The sequence below is a fragment of the Scyliorhinus torazame genome, chromosome 8 (assembly GCF_047496885.1).
Source record: "Scyliorhinus torazame isolate Kashiwa2021f chromosome 8, sScyTor2.1, whole genome shotgun sequence".
Taxonomy (NCBI): Eukaryota; Metazoa; Chordata; class Chondrichthyes; order Carcharhiniformes; family Scyliorhinidae; genus Scyliorhinus; species Scyliorhinus torazame.
The window spans coordinates 237,132,166-237,150,469 of NC_092714.1; the positions used below are offsets into that span (position 1 = coordinate 237,132,166).

Genomic DNA, 18,304 nt, shown 5'->3' on the forward strand with positions numbered 1-18,304 from the left:
GGTTTGAACCAGTTGCACAATTAACCTGCCAGAGCTAAAATTGAGTGCAATTCAGCTGACCCCTGTTTCAGGAATGAAACTAACTAAAGTGCAGCTTTTAATTACCCAATTAAATACAGTGTATCCCCATTGAGACCCGAGTTCTGCCTGTGCCACACTCTCGCACTCAGTCCCCATACACAGAACACTAAGTCCATTTGATCATGGAAAATCTCTCTCATACATAACCTTGGATGCCTTTGTACAGATGTTGCAGCTACAATTTTGTGAGAAATTCACCTCGTCATCCTCTTGCACCATCTAGAGTCTCAATCAAAAGTACATTTAAGAGTTATTGAGTATTAAATCCATTTATTTTGTGGCAAATCAACCAAGTCTTATGCTGCATAAGTAATATGATCCTTGGACCCTTCTTAGGCTGATTTTAATCTGCTTTGTGCCTGTGATGCATTTGTTTATTTCCCAGGCATAAAACACAGAGAAAAGGCGCAGGGTCTTTTGATGCTGGGTTTTCTGGCTCCATGTAGGTATTTTAGGTTTCCCACAGGAGGAATGGTTAAAGCATGCAAATGGTATGGATAATAAGTGTGGATGTTACCTTCAAACTTTGTTTACAGTGTTCAACATGACAAACCTACATGTCCTAATACACCATTGTTTCAATAAGTTTTTCCTTTTATGTGCTCAAGTGAACCCTCAGTTAATCCCCACCACCTAGGGCAGCATGTTGGTGCAATGGTTAGCACTGCTGCCTCATGGCTCCGGGGATCCAGATTCGATCCTGGACCTAGGTCACTGTCTGTGTGGCGTTTGCCCATTCACCCCATGTCTGTGTGGGTCTCACCCCCACAACCCAAAAAGATGTGCAGGGTAGGTGAATTGGACACGCCACATTACCCCTTAATTGGAACAAAAAGAATTGGATACTCTAAATTTATTTTTAAAATACCCACCACCTGCATACAATTAAATACGTTTAACATTTGAGAGGCATCAGTTCTTATCAAATTTTTCTGAATCACTGCTTGGTGAATACACTTTTATCAATGGGCATTCCTACTCATACTCGAGGTATCTAACATCTAGCAAAGGTCGTCTTTAAGAAAGTGGGCTTTATTATATATTTTTTTTACACATAATTATATATTAAAGTTGGAAGTCTTTTATAAGAAGTATGCGGACCTGCTGGGCCCACTGTTGGTAAGGACCTTTAACGAGGCAACGGAAGGGGGGGCTCTGCCCCCGTCGATGTCTAGAGCGCTGATTTCCCTGATCCAGATGCGGGACAAGGATCCCCTCCCCAACAGTGTGGGTCATACAGGCCGATCTCACTGTTCAATGTAGACGCAAAGTTGCTGGCAAAGATTTTGGCCATGAGGATAGAGGACTGTGTGCCGCAGGTCATACATGAGGATCAGTCGGGGTTCGTGAAAGGGAATACCAATGTACGGAGGCTCTTGAATGTTATAATGATGCCGGCGATGGAAGGGGAGGCGGAGATAGTGGCGGCGATGGATGCGGCGAAGGCCTTTGATAGGGTGGAGTGGGGTACCTGTGGGAGGTGTTGGAAAGGTTTGGGGAGGGGCTCGTCAGGTGGGTGAGGCTGCTGTATGAGGCCCCGGTGGCGAGTGTGGCCACGAACAGAAGGAGGTCAGAGTATTTCCGGCTACACCGGGGGACGAGGCAGGGGTGTCCCCTGTCCCCCCCTGCTCTTTACACTAGCGATTGAACCCATGGCGTTGAGGGAGTCAAGGAACTGGAGGGGGCTGGGGTGGGGAGGAGCATCGGGTGTCGCTCTATGCGGATGATTTGCTGCTATATGTGGCGGACCCGGTGGGGGGAATGCCAGAGGTGATGAGGATCCTTGGGGAGTTTGGAGATTTCTCCGGGTAGATGCTTAATATGGGGAAGAGCGAGTTGTTCGTAGTGCACCCGGGGGACCAGGAGAGGGGGATTGGTGAGCACCCGCTAAAAAGAGCGCAGAGGAGTTTCAGGTACCTGGGGGTCCAGGTGGCTAGGAGCTGGGAGGCCCCTGCATAAGCTTAACTTCACGAGGCTGGTGGAGCAGATGGAGGAGGGGTTTAAGAGGTGGGACGTGCTGCCACTCTCCCTGGCGGGTAGAGTGCAGTCAGTTAAAATGACGGTGCTCCTGAGGATTTTGTTCCTGTTCCAATGCCTCCCCATCCTGATCCCTAGGTCCTTCTTCAGGCGGGTTAACAGGAGCGGTATGGGGTTTGTATGGGCACGGAAGACACCGAGGGTGAGAAGGGTGTTCCTGGAGCGGTGCAAGGATGGTGGGGGGGAGTTGGCGCTGCCTAACCTCTGTGGATATTATTGGGCCGCCAACGTGGCAATGGTGCGTAAGTGGGTGATGGAGGGGGATGAGGCAGCATGGAAGAGGCTGGAGATAGCGTCCTGTGTGGGCACGAGCCTGGAGGCGCTGGTGACGGCGCAGCTGCTGCTTCCTCCAACGAGGTACACCACGAGCCCGGTGGTGGCGGCTACCCTCAAAATCTGGGGGCAATGGAGACGTCACAGGGGGGAGGTGGGGGCCTCGGTGTGGTCTCCGATTCGGGGGAACCACCGGTTTGTCCCGAGGAGGATGGATGGAGGGTTTCTGAGCTGGCACAGGGTAGGTATTAGAAGGATGGGGGACCTGTTTGTGGATGGGAAGTTCGCGAGCCTGGGTGAGCTGGAGGAGAAATTTGGGGTCCCCCCCAGGGAACACCTTCAGATAGATGCAGGTAAGGGCGTTTGTTTGGCGGCAGGTGGTAGAGTTCCCACTGCTGCTGCCATGTGGGGTCCATGACAGGGTGCTGTCGGGTGTGTGGGTTGGAGAGGGAAGGATCTCGGCAACGTATCAGGTGACGCAGGAGGAGGAGGAGGTCTCGGTGGAGGAGCTAAAGGGTAAGTGGGAGGAGGAGTTGGGGGAGGAGATTGATGAGGAGTTGTGGGCGCATGCCCTGGGGAGGGTGAACTCTTCCTCTTGCGCGAGGCTCAACCTCATACAATTTAAGGTGCTGCATAGGGCTCACATGACCGGGGCAAGGATAAGCCGGTTCTTTGGGTGCGAGGACAGGTGTGCTTGGTGCTCAGGGAGCCCAGCAAATCACATGTTCTGGGCTTGCCCAGCACTGGAGGACTTTTGGAAGGGTGTAGCGAGGACGGTGTCGAGGGTGGTAGGTTCCAGGGTCAAGCTGGGCTGGGGGCTCGCAATATTTGGGGTGGCAGAGGAGCCGGGAGTGCAGGAGGCGAAAGAGGCCGGTATTCTGGCCTTTGTGTCCCTGGTAGCCCGGCGAAGGATTCTTCTTCAGTGGAAGGATGCGAGGCCCCCAAGCGTGGAATCCTGGATCAGCGATATGGCAGGGTTTATTAAGTTGGAGAAGGTGAAATTCGCCTTAAGGGGATCGGTACAAGGGTTCTTCAGGCGGTGGCAACCGTTCCCAGACTTCCTGGCAGAACGTTAGAAGATGGTCAGTAGCGGCAGCAACCCGGGGGGGGTTGGTTCGTTTTTCGTTTTTCTTGAGTGGGCGTGTATTTTTGCCTTTGTGTTGATGAAGGCTGTTAATTTATTATTTATGTATATGGGGAGGGGGGGGGTCTTTCTGTATTTTGTTGTTGATATTTTGTGAAAATTTGAATAAAAATTTTTTTTTTTTTTTTCAATTAAAGTTGGAAGTCTATAGCAAGGTAAGATTTAAAATGTACCAGTTGTAGTTTGGTAGTATAGAACTTGAGTGTTGCTGAAAAAAGGCATTTTGTTGAAGCTTTTAGTCTTGCACTCATCAGGACAAACACAAGAATACCAATGTTGGGAAGCAACAACTTTAAACTGTATGAGAAGAGGGTGCTGATTGGTTGGCAAGTGAACTCTAGTGGAGGTGTTGTCATGGAGAATGCGCCAGTTGATAGTGACTGATAGTTAACTGCCAAGAGTTGTTTGAAATTTAAACCAGGCAATTTGATTCTGATTGGTCAGGTCAATACCCTGAGGAATGAACCAGCGATTGATTTTGCTTTGCTGAAATAGGTGCACTGTATGTACATGTTCTTTCTGTCTGCAAAGAACAGGGCCCTGTGCACTAATATATGTAGCTTCCAGTACATGCAAATATGCTACACTGCAAGCCGGATTGTAATCTTAAATTGATTGCCAATTGGTTGCTAATTTTTAGCACACTGAGAATTACTTGGCAAATGTTGTCCATTTGTGTAATCGCATCTAATCTTGGGCACTGTTTTGCGTTTTGCAAGCATGGATTGGTTGTATGCAGTCTGTACTTTGCCCATTGCAAACAGCAGAACGGGCATGCTGTTTGATGTGAATTGTCGGTTTTTGGGATATATGGCCTACGATACCTAGCATTACACTGACAAGTGATTATATGAAATTCAGTGAAAAAGTACATTTTGAGGTTGACTAGTTGGCCGGTGCGAATCATAGAGGTGCCAGCAGCAAGCAGTTCAATCCCCTTTGTGGCTGAGGTGGATTTGGAACCTGTCCTCTTTCCTTACCTGTGGTGGAGATCACAGCACTGTGGGTCAGACATGCCCTCTGGCAGAGATCTGAAGAGGAAGATTTTGTTGATGAATAAATTCATTATCCAAACTATTTCTATCTGCCATTTTCATCTCATGTCTGAAATATGAGGTCCACCACATCGTAAACAAAACAAATTGCATTTTTCACTATAGTAGATGATTAAATTGCTGTTGAATTGCTTGAAAAAAATAAACGAGCATGATTTACGCACGCACCTGTTGTAGCTTCAATTGCTGTTAATGTTGTATTCTAAACTACAACTGGGGTATTTTATATATTGGGCAAGATCTTCCGATCCCGCCAACGGCGTGCCCAACCGCAGGTTTTCCAGCAGGTGGGGGGATTCAATGGGAAGTCCCATTGACAGTGGAGGGACCAGAAGATCTGGCCAACAGCAGGCTACCTCCTGCCACCAAGAAACACACTGCGTAGTAGGCCAGAGAATCTCACCCACTACCTTGCTATAGATTTTCAACTTTCAAAATGGTATGGACTATATATATTTACATATGGTCACTTTTGTTTAAGAGACCACCTTAAAAGTCTGAGTGTCATTTAATAAAGATGGGAACTGATTTGAGTCGCTGTAAATTGGTGACCTTGATGTTATGCGCTACAAGGTGTGAACACTCCTGTTATTAAATGATGAATTTTTGTTAACTGAAAACAGCTCCAGGAAATCCGCCAATTATAACAAATAAAGATTAATCAAAAATAGTAAAGTCTGTCTTTTCAGTATTGGAATATTTTTCATCTTTATAACTCCTAGCAATCAGCAGATGATGAAGCGACCTGTATCAGCAATCGGATACAAGAGACCACTTAGTAGTTATGCAAAAATGGCATTGATATCAAGATCAGACCCCAGATACAGGGTGAGTAAATGAGACTGTATAAATTGTAACTGTCCATTTATGGTCTGTGCTGCTAAAATATTGCTCATTCACAACTAATGAGTATATTTAAAAAGTGCAGAAATGATACTTATCCAATACTAATGCTTCATTGTTTATATTTTATTACGATCCCAGACCAAACCCCAATAGTGGCTAGGCTACTGGACCGATTCACAACTAATGAGTATATTTAAAAAGTGCAGAAATTATACTTATCCAATACTAATGCTTCATTGTTTATATTTTATTACGATCCCAGACCAAACCCCAATAGTGGCTAGGCTGCTGGACTGAAACTCCAATATTTTAGTTTATTTTAAGACTGTGCGGAATGAATGGTTCGCTCCAAGAGTGGTTGCATGGAAACAAGAAGGCTTTGGTATTTCTAAAACAAAACCTTTGTTATAAATACAATATTAAACTTTTAACTTCACACCCGAAAAAGAACAGCTTACAATTAATTACCCCTTAACACAACTATGCAATTTCCCATTAAACAAGAAAAGAAACATGCATTTCTTAATCCAGCTAAAAAATTGTAGGGATAGAGTAATACTTGTGATGCAGAACAGATTCTGGTTCTTCCGATTCTGGCTGAATGTCTTCAAATAGCTGCTTCCACTGGTTTCAGCCTCTTGGCTTCAGACGAGACTGCTCTGCTTTAAAATAATGTTACTCTTTTTCCCCTATCCCACTGGGAAAGAAAACTGCCTTTGTGGTCTAAAAAACAGAGGTTGCCAGATAAGACTACACTTCCAATAGCCTGACTCTCAAACTCTTGTCTCTCTCCACAGCTTCTCAAAATGTCTCTCTGCATTCCTCGGCTCCACCCAGTAATTGCCTCATCTCCCCCAGCTAAAAAAACAAATTCTCTCTGCAGGCTGCAAAAGCATATCAACTCTCCAGGGGCCTCCCCAGTCAAGCTACAGTCCATTAACCTAGACTGATCAACTTATTCTTGTGTCAATTTCATTTGCTGGCTGCTAAAACCACCCAGGCTCTGCAAACAGAATTCCTTTTAAACAAACCCATTCTAACCTCAGGCTTTTAACCCTTAAATTGCCCATTACATTCAGAATCCAATTTTCCTCACATCCTCCAATCGTCACACCTGATGCTGTAATCTAGGGGTGTATGGTTGGCTTATTTATTTCACTTTATTATTCTTATTCGTTTACAGGCTGAAAACATCTTGCTCTTGGAACTGGACATGCCCAGCCGAACTACTCGAGATTATGAGGGACCAGCCATTGCTCCAAAGGTACAGGCAGCACTGGAAGCTGCTCTGCAAGATGAAGATGAGCTTCAAGTAGATGCCTCTACATTTGATCCTCTAAGAAGTGACAGTGCTAGAAAATTGAAACCCAGGTGACTGCATAATGACCCTCAGTCATGGCGCACTTTCTTTTTTAAAACAGATAATTGCTTATTTTTCTCATCATTATAAAATGTCTCTTAACTGAATTAGATCATATGGATTCAAATTTTAACAAGGAAGTGATTTCAACATAGAATCCCTACAGTGCAAAAGAAGGCCATTTGCCGCAATATGTTAAGCAAGCAAGTATATTATTGCAGATCATTTGGCAGGCTTCATTTTTTTGCTGTCCTTTTGAAAAGTTCCATTTTCAATTTGCAGACAATTTGAGTGACAAAGCTGTTTACTCTGGCTGTGTTCCTTTCTTAAACTCTAATTATGCATAGGTAATATGTATTACAAACCTTGCATCTGCATATGCACCCTGTCAACCGTTTCCACTGTAAATTCTTCTATTCCCATTTACAACACAACTGCTTCTATAAGCTTACAATCAATACAACATTCCCCCCCCCCCCCCCCATATTATTGATGCAGTGGCATTATTGGCATTATTGTATGAAATGTTTCTATCGCTATTCATTCACAGCCAGGCCAGCATTAATGACCTATTCTTTTTTTAAAAATAAATTTAGAGTGCCCAATTCATTTTTTCCAATTAAGGGGCAATTTAGTGTGGCCAATCCACCTACCCTGCACATCTTTGTGGTGGCAAAACCAACACAAATAGGGGGAGAATGTGCAAACTGGGGACAGACAGTAACACAGTGGTTAGCACTGTGGCTTCACAGCCCCAGGATCGATTCCAGGCTTGGGTCACTGTCTGCGTGGAGTCTGCACGTTCGCCCCATGTCAGCGTGGGTTTCCTCCGGGTGCTCCAGATTCCTTCCACAGTCCAAAGATGTGCAGGTTAGGTGGATTGGCCATGCTAAAATTGCCCATCGTGCCCAAAAAGGTTAGATGGGTCAACTCGGTTATGGGGATAGGATGGAGGTGTGGGCTTAAGTGGGGTGCTCTTTCCAAGGGCCGATGCAGCCTCCATGGGCCGAATAGCCTCCTTCTGCACTGTAAATTCTATGATTCTATTCTGAGTCTAACTCCACGCGGACAGGGACTCAGGGCTGGGATCGAAAGTGGTACCTCGGCGCCGTGAGGCAGCAGTGCTAACCACTGCACCACTGCTGCCGTTTCACCTATTCTTAATTGTCCTTGAAACAGCGGTGGTGAGCATCCACCTTAAACCACTCCTGTCAATACAGTGAAGATACTTCCATAGATTTATTAGCGTTTTGACCCAGCGAGCGTGATAATAGATTTCTGTTCAGGATGGTGTGACTTGGGAGGAAACTTATAGGTAATGGTGTTGATACACACTGCCCTTGACCTTCTAGGTGGGAGAGAATACAAGTTTGGGAGATTCTGAAGTGCATCTTGTACATAGTACACATTGCATGCACTGGTGGTAGCGGGAGTGAATGTTTAAAGTGGTGAATTGAGTGCCAGTCAAGTGGGTTGCTTTGTTCTGGATGATGTTGAGCTTCCTGATTGTTGTTGGAGCTGCATTCATCCAGGCATGAGAAGAGTATTCCAACACATTGCTGACTCATGTTTTGCAGATGATGGAATGGCTTTGTGGAGTCAAGAAGTGAGTCACTACAGAATACCTGACTTCTAAAAGCATTTGCAGCCACAGTTTTATGGGATTGATCCAGTTAAGCTTCCGGGCTGTGATGATCCCCAAGGTATTGATGGTGTGGGATTCAGCGATGATAATGGTGTAGATGGTCATATTTTTGTTGGCGATGGTCATCGTCTGATATTTGTGAGCCAAGAATGTTATTTGCCACCAGCCAAGCCTGAATTTTGTTCAGGTCTTGTGGCATATGGGCATGGACTGTTTCGGTATCTCGAGAGTCACAAATTATGCTGAACATTTTGCAAACATTAATCATCCCCACTTCCCTTACCTTAACATCGGATGATCATTGATGAAACAGCTAAACATGTTTGGGCCTAAGACCACAGCCCTGGCGAACTCTGCAGAGATGACTTGGGGTTGAAATGAGTAACTTCCAATAACCCCCCCACCCCCCGATTCCCATTGATTTTGGTTCAACTAGGACTCCTTGATACCACACTCAATAAAAGGCTTCCTTGATGTCAAGCGCACTCACTCTCACCTCGCCGCCATATTTGGATCAAGCTTAATGAGTCTGGAGCCCAGTGGCCGTGGCGGAACCGAAAGTGAGCATTGGTGAGCAGATTATATTGGTGAGTAAGTGCCGCTTGACAGCACTGTCAACAACATCTTCCAGCACTTTGTTCCTGACTGAGAATAGACTGATCCAGCAGTAATTGGCTGGATTAGAATTGTTCTGCCTTTTATAGACAAGACATACCTCGGTAATTTTCCAGGTCCTGAGGAAGAGGCCGAGATGGATCATCCACTCTGCACTTCTGGCTGAAGATTATTAGAAATTTACACTAGTGTACTGGACTACCCCATTGTGGGAACAGGGCCCAATCCTCTGGTTAGTTGTTTAATTGTCTACCACCTTTAAGGACTGGGTGTGGCAGGACTACAGATCTTTGACCTGATCTCTTGTTTGTATAATTTCTTAGCTCTTGGTTATCACACACGTGATTCTGCCATTTATCATGCATGTAGTCCTGTGTTGTAGCTTCACGACATTAAAACCTCATTTTTAGGTATGTCTGTGCTGCTTCTGCATGTCCTCCTGCACTCTTTGAACCAGGTTTGATCCCCTGGCTTGGTAGGAATGATAGAGTGAGGAATATGCCAGACTATGAGGTTACAGCTTTTAATTGAATGTAATTCTGCTACTGCTGATGATCCCACAGCACCTTATCGATGCCCAGTTTACAGCTCTTATATCTGTTCTTAATCTATCTCATTTAGCACAGTGACAGTACCGCACAACATGATATAAAATATCCTTAGTGTGAAGATAGGACTTTGTCTTCAGAAAATCTGTGGAGTGGTCACTCCTACCAGTACTACCATAAGCAGATGCTTCTACAAGAGGTTGATAGGTGAGAATGACGTCAGGAAGGTTCCCTTTTTATTGATTCCGTCAACACCTGTCACAGGCCCAGTTTGACAGATTTATGCTTCAGGAATCAAGTCAGCTCAGCTCGTAGTGGCGATACCAAGCCACTCTTGGTGATGGACGTTGAAGTCCCCCACCCAAAGTACATTCTGTGCCTTGGAGACAGTCAGTGCTTTTTCCAAGTGGTGTTCACCATAGAATTCTATTCAGCATCTGAGGAATGGCAGTAGATGGCAATCAGCTGGAGGTTCCCTTGCCCATTTTTGAGTTAATGCCATCAAACTTCATGGCATCCGGAGTTGATGTTGAGGACTCCCATGGTCAGTCATGCCTTCCCAACTGTGTATGACTGTACCACCACATTTGGACAAGCCCAGGATGGTGATGGAGGATTCTGGTCCATTGACTTCAATTATTTGATGAGTTGATTGTTGCTTGACTGGTTTGTGAGGGAGGTCACTCAATTGTGTTACAAGTCCCCAGATGGTGGGTGGCACGGTGGTGAGCACTGCTGCCTCACAGCGCCAGGGACATAGGTTCATATTCCGGCCTTGGGTGACTGTGACTGTGTGGAGTTTGCACTTTCTCCCTGTGTCTGTGTAGATTTCCTTGCACAGTCCAAAGATGTGCAGGTTAGGCGGCTTGGCCATGCTAAATTGTCCCTTCGTATCCAAAGATGTGCATGTTAGGGGTTACAGGGATAGGGCGAGGAGTGGGCCTCGGTAGGGTGCTCTTTCAGAGGATTGGTCCAGACGCGATGGGCCAAATGACACTGTAATGGTTGTATGTCAGAGACTTTGGAGCATTGTGTGGACAGAGTGTGCCTTTGTCATTTCTGTTGCCTGAGTCAACACCGGGTAGTTGGTCCAGCTTTCTCCTCTAGCTTTGCTGTAGCAGTTTGATACAGCTGAATGGTTTGCTAAGCCATTTCAGAGGGCAGCTAAAACGCACCACGTTTTTGTGGATCTGAAGTCACAGTAGGACAGACCAGGTAAAGGTAGTAGATTTCTTCCCTGAAGGACATTAGTTAACCAGATGGGTCTTTACAATAATGGGCTAGTTTAACAGTTCCAGATTTATTAATTAGTTCAGTTTAAATTCTGTTGTGGTGGGATTTGAACTTGCCTCTGCTGCATTAGTTTTGGCCTCTGGATTACTCATCCAGTAACATTACCCCGATGCTGCAGTTCCCCTGGGCCTAAATATGGCTATTTAAATTCCCCAGCTGCCGTGGTGGGATTTGAATTAATGTCCCCAGATCATGATTCCAGGCATCTGGATGACTGGCCAGGAATATAATCACTGTGCTACAGTTCCCACACACATTTCTATGTCTACATTTATAATGGAAATTATAAGAGAAATATAAATCTAATATATTTCATGCCTTTAAAATTATGTGTGGTCCAAAGATCCATTAGCTTTTAACGGTTTCATTTGACAGCTATACTTTGTTATGAGTCACCATATGCAACTTGACAGGCGATTGATTAGTTTTAATTACTAACAAAAAACTTAAACACTATTTCTGCTCTGTCTTTCTGGTCCTCATTCTGGTTTTTTTTACTCTACTTTTCTTCCTTCTACATCTCATGATTAAAACTTCTGAATACTTTACTTAACTTCTTGATCTAGATCACATTTTGCAAGTGGGGAGTAGTTTTTAAAAAGTGATTTCTACTAATTTAAAAATGATGGACTGTGCCACCATCTTTATAGGAGGCAATGTGCAGCCACCATTTTATAGAGAACAGTATTCAGCAATGCAAGACTCTTTGTTACTGAGGCTGCGCCCACCACTGCTCAGCTTCTTGGAGCGGCACTGCGCATGCTCCACGCAAACAGTAATGTTAAGTGGATTGTCCTGTTGAGTGCGAGACTATATTGTGTCTCCTCATTTTCTTCTACCACTCTGCTGCAAGAAACCATTGGATTTCTATACATGCGTGGAGCAGTGTGCATGCACAGCCTAGTATAGGCGGCTATCCTGTGCTTCTATATTGCATTAGCAGGAGACGCAGTGAAAAACAATATGAACTGCCACCTTGTTTCTAAAAACAGAGATTGATTAACTTAGTTGTGCAATACCTGCAACCAGGTCAATTTCTGACTAATTTTATTTATTAGGGTCACCAACGGTCACAAACCAAGTATCAATGCCGAAGATCTTTTGGAGGAATATTGAACATGAGTAAACTCATTCCATGCACTATTACAATGATGTGCAACCTTTTTGTTTCTGAGACCACAATCTCTTCAAAAATTTTCACTGATTTCTTATAACGCAACTGAAGTGTTCGCTTCAATTATGAAATTGAACATAGATTTATTATTTTGTTTTACTTAATGTGAAACTTGTTGCTCATGTTGACCCCAGGTTCAGGTGAGGGGTGCAGGTACGTGTCGTATCAATGAGCCTTCTCGCGCTCGTATCAGTGGTGAAACAAAATTACTGGCCATTGACTGAATTGAATGGTCATGGTGTACAAGCGTGAGTTTGAAAGAGAGAAGTGTAAACTAACTTTTCAGTGTTCAGAATGCATTCTACATCTCATCTGGTTATTTCTGGCAGACCTCTTGCAGCCTACCTGTAGACCATTGATCCACATTTGACAACCCCTGTCTTAGTCACATCATATCCTGCTCATCATCACCCTGTGCCTACAGCCCAACGATTGCCTGACCCCCTAACCCCTCAAATTTAAAATTCTCATCCTTGTATTTGAAACAAACAAAGGAGGAAGCATACAAGGTGGTGAGGATTAGTGGGAAGCCAGAGGATTGGGAAGCCTTTCAAAGCAAGCAGAGGACAACTAAAAAAAAATATAAAGGGGGAGAAGATGAAACATGAGTGCAAGCTAGCTCGTAATATAAATGACAGCCATGATGTGGAGATGCCGGCGTTGGACTGGGGTGGGCACAGTAAGAAGTCTTACAACAGGTTAAAGTCCAACAGGTTTATTTGGAATCACTAGCTTTCCGAGCTTTGCTTCTTCATCCTTGCATCTCTCATCTGATGAAGGAGCAACTGTCTGAAAGCTAGTGATTCCAAATAAACCTGTTGAACTTTAACCTGGTGTTGTAAACTTCTTACTGTAGTAATATAAAATAAGATTGCGAGAGTTTTTTCAATATATAAAATGTAAGAGAGAAGCAAGAATGGACATTGGACCACTGGAAAAATGAGGCTGGAGAAGTAGTAATAAGGAACAAAAAAATGGCAGAGGAACTGAATAAGTACTTTGCATCAGTCTTCACAGTGGAAAGGCGGGTTCAGGGTATTGAACTTGATGATCAACCATGATCATAATGAATGGCGGAGCAGGCTCGTAGGGTCAAATGGCCTCCTCCTGCTTCTATTTTCTATGTATGTCTCTATATATTACCATCGCTGAAGTCTCTACTATCAACATCCTGAGGGTTAACATTGTCCAGAAATGAAATTGGCACTGCCAAATAAATACTTGGGATATAAGAGCATGTCCGAGATGAAACTGGACCTCCCATATAAATACTTGGGTTATAAGAGCATGTCAGAGATTCAGAATTCTGCATCGAATAACTTGCTTCTTGACTCCCCAATCCTGTCTATTATCTACAAGATACAAGTCAGGCTGGTGATGAAATACTCCCCACTTGCCTGGATGAGTGCATCTCCAACAACATTCAAGAAGCTTGACACCATCCAAGATGAGGCAACCTGCTTGATTGGCACCCCAGCTACCACTTTAAACATTCACTCCCTCCACCATTGCCACAAAGCCGCAGCTGTGTGTATTATGTACAGGGTGCACTGCAGCAAATCGCCATGCCTCCTTCAACAGCACCATCTAAACCCATGAGTTCTACCACCTGGATGAACAAGAGGTGCAGAAGTGTGGGAGCACCATCACTTGCAAGTTAAATAACTAAATTTTAAATCTATATGAATTCATAGAGTTGTAGAGATTGTTTGTTATTGGTACAAAAACAGAAAATACTGGACAATCTCAGCAGGCCTGACAGCACCTCTGGAGAAAAAAGGAAGCTAACGTTTCGAGTCTGGATGACTCTTTGGTTCAATGACACGTGATTCTGTTTATTTTAGATTCATGTTTACTGTATCATACTTCTTGCATTAGCAAGGGCACTGCATATTATTCAAGGAGAATGCATTTTACTAACTGCAAATATATTTCTGTTATTTCCAGCAGGCCTAAAACTGGGAGAAAAATTGGCCCTTCGTCTTCAGCTGGGTCTGGAACCCACCTCTACCCCCAATCTCGTGGCCTTGTTCCCAAGTAAACCAATTCTCATAAATATATAACTTGTCAGCAGGGAGGAAAAAATGGAGACAAGTAAACTTTATCTCCTGATCTAATTTTAGTCTAACTTTACACAGATCAGAAATATAGTTTGGGATTGAGATTTAATTTACATTTGTGTTTTGTTTTTACAATCTTAAACCATTCCACTGCTAGAGAAAAACGGCACTCCTAGGTATCCACAACTTCTAATCTGACAAAATTATCTGTTTCGTAATATAACCCAAGGGGATAGTGCCACTGCTTGCTGCTACGGAAACACATTATCCTATACATATAAAAAGAATACCTCACATTTTCAGAGGAAATTTATTGTATTTAAAGATTTCTTAAAATGCTGCATAACTTTGCTGTTTATAATTTATTAGATTTTCTTGTTTAAAAAAATTGAATGTAGATATAATGGATTTGAACTTTTGTTAATGTATAGTTGGTATTTTTCATACATATTTTTTATTACTGCTTAATTTGAATGTTAAATGTATAGTATGATTTTTTTTTTTCAGAACCTCATGCAATATGTAGTAAGAAACAGTGGGGGGGGGGGGGGGGGGGGGGGTGAATTGGCCAGTGGTCTGACATTATAAGGAACATTTAGCAATTGTGGCCTACTTAGGTGATAGTTATGGGTCAGCTAACATCAACTTGATTTGTATTAATATACATTAACCTCACAAAAAGATTCGATGTTGCTTTTCTAAAGCATTTTTTTTTAAACTACAAATCAGAAACCTATTAACCAGGCAGTTTTGTTCAGCAGCAGGGATGTGATTCAGGAGTAAATACATTTTAACTTCCTGGAATATTCTACCAGTATAAAATCATAAATAATTTTTACATTGATTTTGATTCTAGATAACACTTATTCACCAACTTAAAAATATTGTAACATTAAATTTTGTATATAAGTTTCATTTATCGATTACCAAGTCAGTCTCCTGACTCAAAACCTGACTTTGCCAAAATATTTTGGTACTTCTCGTCACATCTGGACTTGATAAGATGTTACACTGTCACATAATTTCTACAAGAAAAATGTGGCTCAAAGTCCATTTAGTTACTGATGTTCAGCATATTACATCACTCATGGAGTCTCGTTTGAAGGAATCACTGATTTGAAAATCAAACATACTGATTTTCATGTCTAACCTATTACTCATTAAGCGACACTTGCCAATAGAAATGGAGATTTGCAAAATTTTCCCCAAATATGTGCAACTTTTGGGGTCAGTTTGAGTTTGGGTGTATGTCGAAATGATTTTGGGTATCCATCTTCAAATGTTTTGTGTTTTTGAAGTTGGTGCTTTTATTGCAATATTTGGTTTGTTGAAAAGCACAATGTCTAATAAATCTTCACAAGTCAAATTACATTGTAGCATTAAACATCAAATAAGGAATTGGAATGTTAATGTGGATGAGTTAAAGTTTAACTGAAACTGATGAGTAAATTACCCTGATTTTAAATACAAAATTAGAGTGAAAAAAGTGTTTGTTAACGTTCTTGGATGAGTCAGGACTTTTATTGTTTCGTAGATAGAATATTCTGTTACTTCTCCCTGGAAAATGATGTTAATATTAAAGAATATTTCAGATATTTAAAAAACTCAACATGATCTTAGATTGGACTGTTCCAACCTCATTTTATGACCTACTTAAATTTGACATTACACATTCCTCAGAAGATCTTGCCACCCATTCCAGTATTAACTGGAAGTCCACTTTACATTAAACAGTATTGTCATAATTAAGGCATTTTGTTTTATCATTTCAATTTGAAAATGTGGGAGGTCTTTACGCGCATTGGTATCTTATATTTGCAGTCGGCAATTTCATGAAATCAGTGTAGGTAGTGATAATTTTCCATTAACTGCTCAGATGTATTGAATTTACATTTTTTGGCACTGGTCACAGACTGTATTTTTGTTGGACTATTGAACAGTTTCATTGTTATTTTTCAATAGTATCAATGGTAATTAGCATGAGAGATTCTCAAATGCTGATTTTGAAGAGTTTAAAGTGCATGTTTACAGTTTTGCAACAAGATATCTTAAAATTTAGAGTTATAATTTGGTCAAACTATTATGCACTCAGCTTCCAATGAAGCTTTATAAAGAAGCAAACGAAAGAATGTTTTACCACTGGATTAATTTCTCCGGAGAAATCCCTTCTGTTTAAAAGTGTTTGGCAGGAGAAAGGTGAAAAAGCTTATAAGTTGCAACAGTTTTCCTGGATATTGGTGGCACGGTAGCACAGTTGTTAGCATTGTTGCTTCACAGCTCCAGGGTCCCAGGTTCAATTCCCAGCTTGGGTCACTGTCTGTGCAGAGTGTGCATGTTCTCCCCGTGTCTGCGTGGGTTTCCTCTGGATGCTCCGGTTTCCTCCCACAGTCCAAAGACGTGCAGGTTAGGTGGATTGGCCATGCTAAATTGCCCTAAGTTGTCCACAAAGGTTAGGTGGGGTTATGGGGATAGGGTGGAGGTGTGGACTTAAGTGGCCCTTTCCCAGGCTGGTGCATACTCGATGGGCGAATGGTCTCCTTCCGCACTGTAAATTCTATGTAGTAAAGAACAGATTGAAGTCACCAGATTCTTAGCATGAAGTAATTCTGATTTGAATTATTAGTTTTTTGTTCAATTAAGAGTTTGCTTAGCATCACATTCTAAGGTGATTAACATGCCTGTCCTGTTTATTTTACCATTTTCACTGTGAACAGTGCCTATAGAAATGTATAGGGCATTAGTGTTGAATTATACTATTGATGCACTAATATTTAATTTTGTGGAATCCTAAACTGCAAACACTATGCTAATGTATGTTTGATAACATTTTGTTCTAAAATTAATACAATATTGGGTTGGCTAGCAAATATAAGTCACAAGCTACTGTTTGGAGGGATACATTTTGTTGGGAGTCCAGATTGTGGAAATGCTACTATTACGCTGATGGTGTATTATTACATTAAGGCTAATTTTCTTACAGCAGCCTGTGTCAATCCCAGGGATTGAGAGAGAGCATTTACATGCTGATGACAAACGGTTTCAAAATCTCCTGTGTATGTTGACGTTTAAGTTATCAAATTGGTGTAAATCCCAATAAACATTTTCTTAAATTTGTTTACAACAAAATGCTGTAGTTTCTTGCAGATTTATCCAGCGAATCTCGAATAAGAGCAAAAGTTTCTGTAACGTCAGCTGCTAGAAAAGGTAGTCTTAGAAAGTTGAAGCAAAAACAAACAGCCAAAACTTCAGTAAGCACTTCACTTTCAACCAGAAAAAAACTTAACATTTTTCATTTAAACAGTGATTTCTAGTGTCAGTATAATAATTCTGCATGTAGGCTGATATATGAAATGCATATTATGAACGAAGACTGTGTCCAGAGCAAGAGTCTGTATAATTGACTGCATATATTGGAAGAATAATCTGCCATACAGCACAGAGGTGTGTGTCCCAAATTTCAAACTGAAAAGAATGTTTTTATTTAATGATATATAAATTTAAATTATCTCCGCATCTTGTACTTATTTCTTTTTAAATCCTTCTGTTTGTAAATTCGCACTGTAAATTACCTTAAATAAACTTTCTGAAGCAGTTACAACTTAAATCTTCCATGAGTTGATTTTTTTTGCACCTGAGCATAGCTTTCCACTTTGGAACAACATGAGAATCTGTAAGGAACTACAAAAATGTAAATTCATAAACGGTAATATACAGTCAAATGAAAAAATCAGCAAGTGTAGTTCCGCGAACTACAAGCAGTGATTTGCTAAGTTCCATACCTGTGAAAAATTAAATGCACTTTATCTGTTAAATTTGCACAGTTGATAGCATCTTGCTGTCTCTGACCTTATTAGTACTACACTCCTGAATGCTTCACCCGATGCCGGTGTCTATATATTTACATTGTGTACCTTCTGTTGCCCTATTGCGTATTTTCTTTTCTTTTCATGTACTAAATGATCTGTTTGAGCTGCTCGCAGAAAAACACTTTTCACTGTCCCTCGGTACACATGACAATAAACAAATCCAATCCAATCTCTCCACAACAATAACGTGAACAGTTAGTAAGCGATGAAGCTGTCCAGGTTTGATGTTGGATGTACTTCATTTTGAAGAAGTGATCATCACAATAGATAACATTCCTTCAGCTGTTTATATCTACTGTTTAGCATA

General features: G+C 42.1%; 1 protein-coding gene across 5 annotated transcripts in view; it reads left to right on the plus strand.

Annotated features, from left to right (window-relative positions):
• kif3b (kinesin family member 3B) overlaps window positions 1–14,674 on the plus strand; it is a 207,008-nt gene extending 192,334 nt beyond the window's left edge. For 4 of the 5 annotated variants that reach the window (XM_072514968.1, XM_072514966.1, XM_072514969.1 and 1 more), the window contains 3 exons: window positions 5,313–5,418; window positions 6,620–6,807; window positions 14,019–14,674. In XM_072514968.1, coding sequence (XP_072371069.1) covers window positions 5,313–5,418; window positions 6,620–6,807; window positions 14,019–14,112 — 388 coding nt within the window. In that variant the 3' untranslated portion in view covers window positions 14,113–14,674. The remainder of the gene's footprint in view (window positions 1–5,312; window positions 5,419–6,619; window positions 6,808–14,018) is intronic. The other variant, XM_072514970.1, reaches the window with a different exon arrangement.
• The last annotated feature ends 3,630 nt before the right edge of the window (window positions 14,675–18,304 follow it).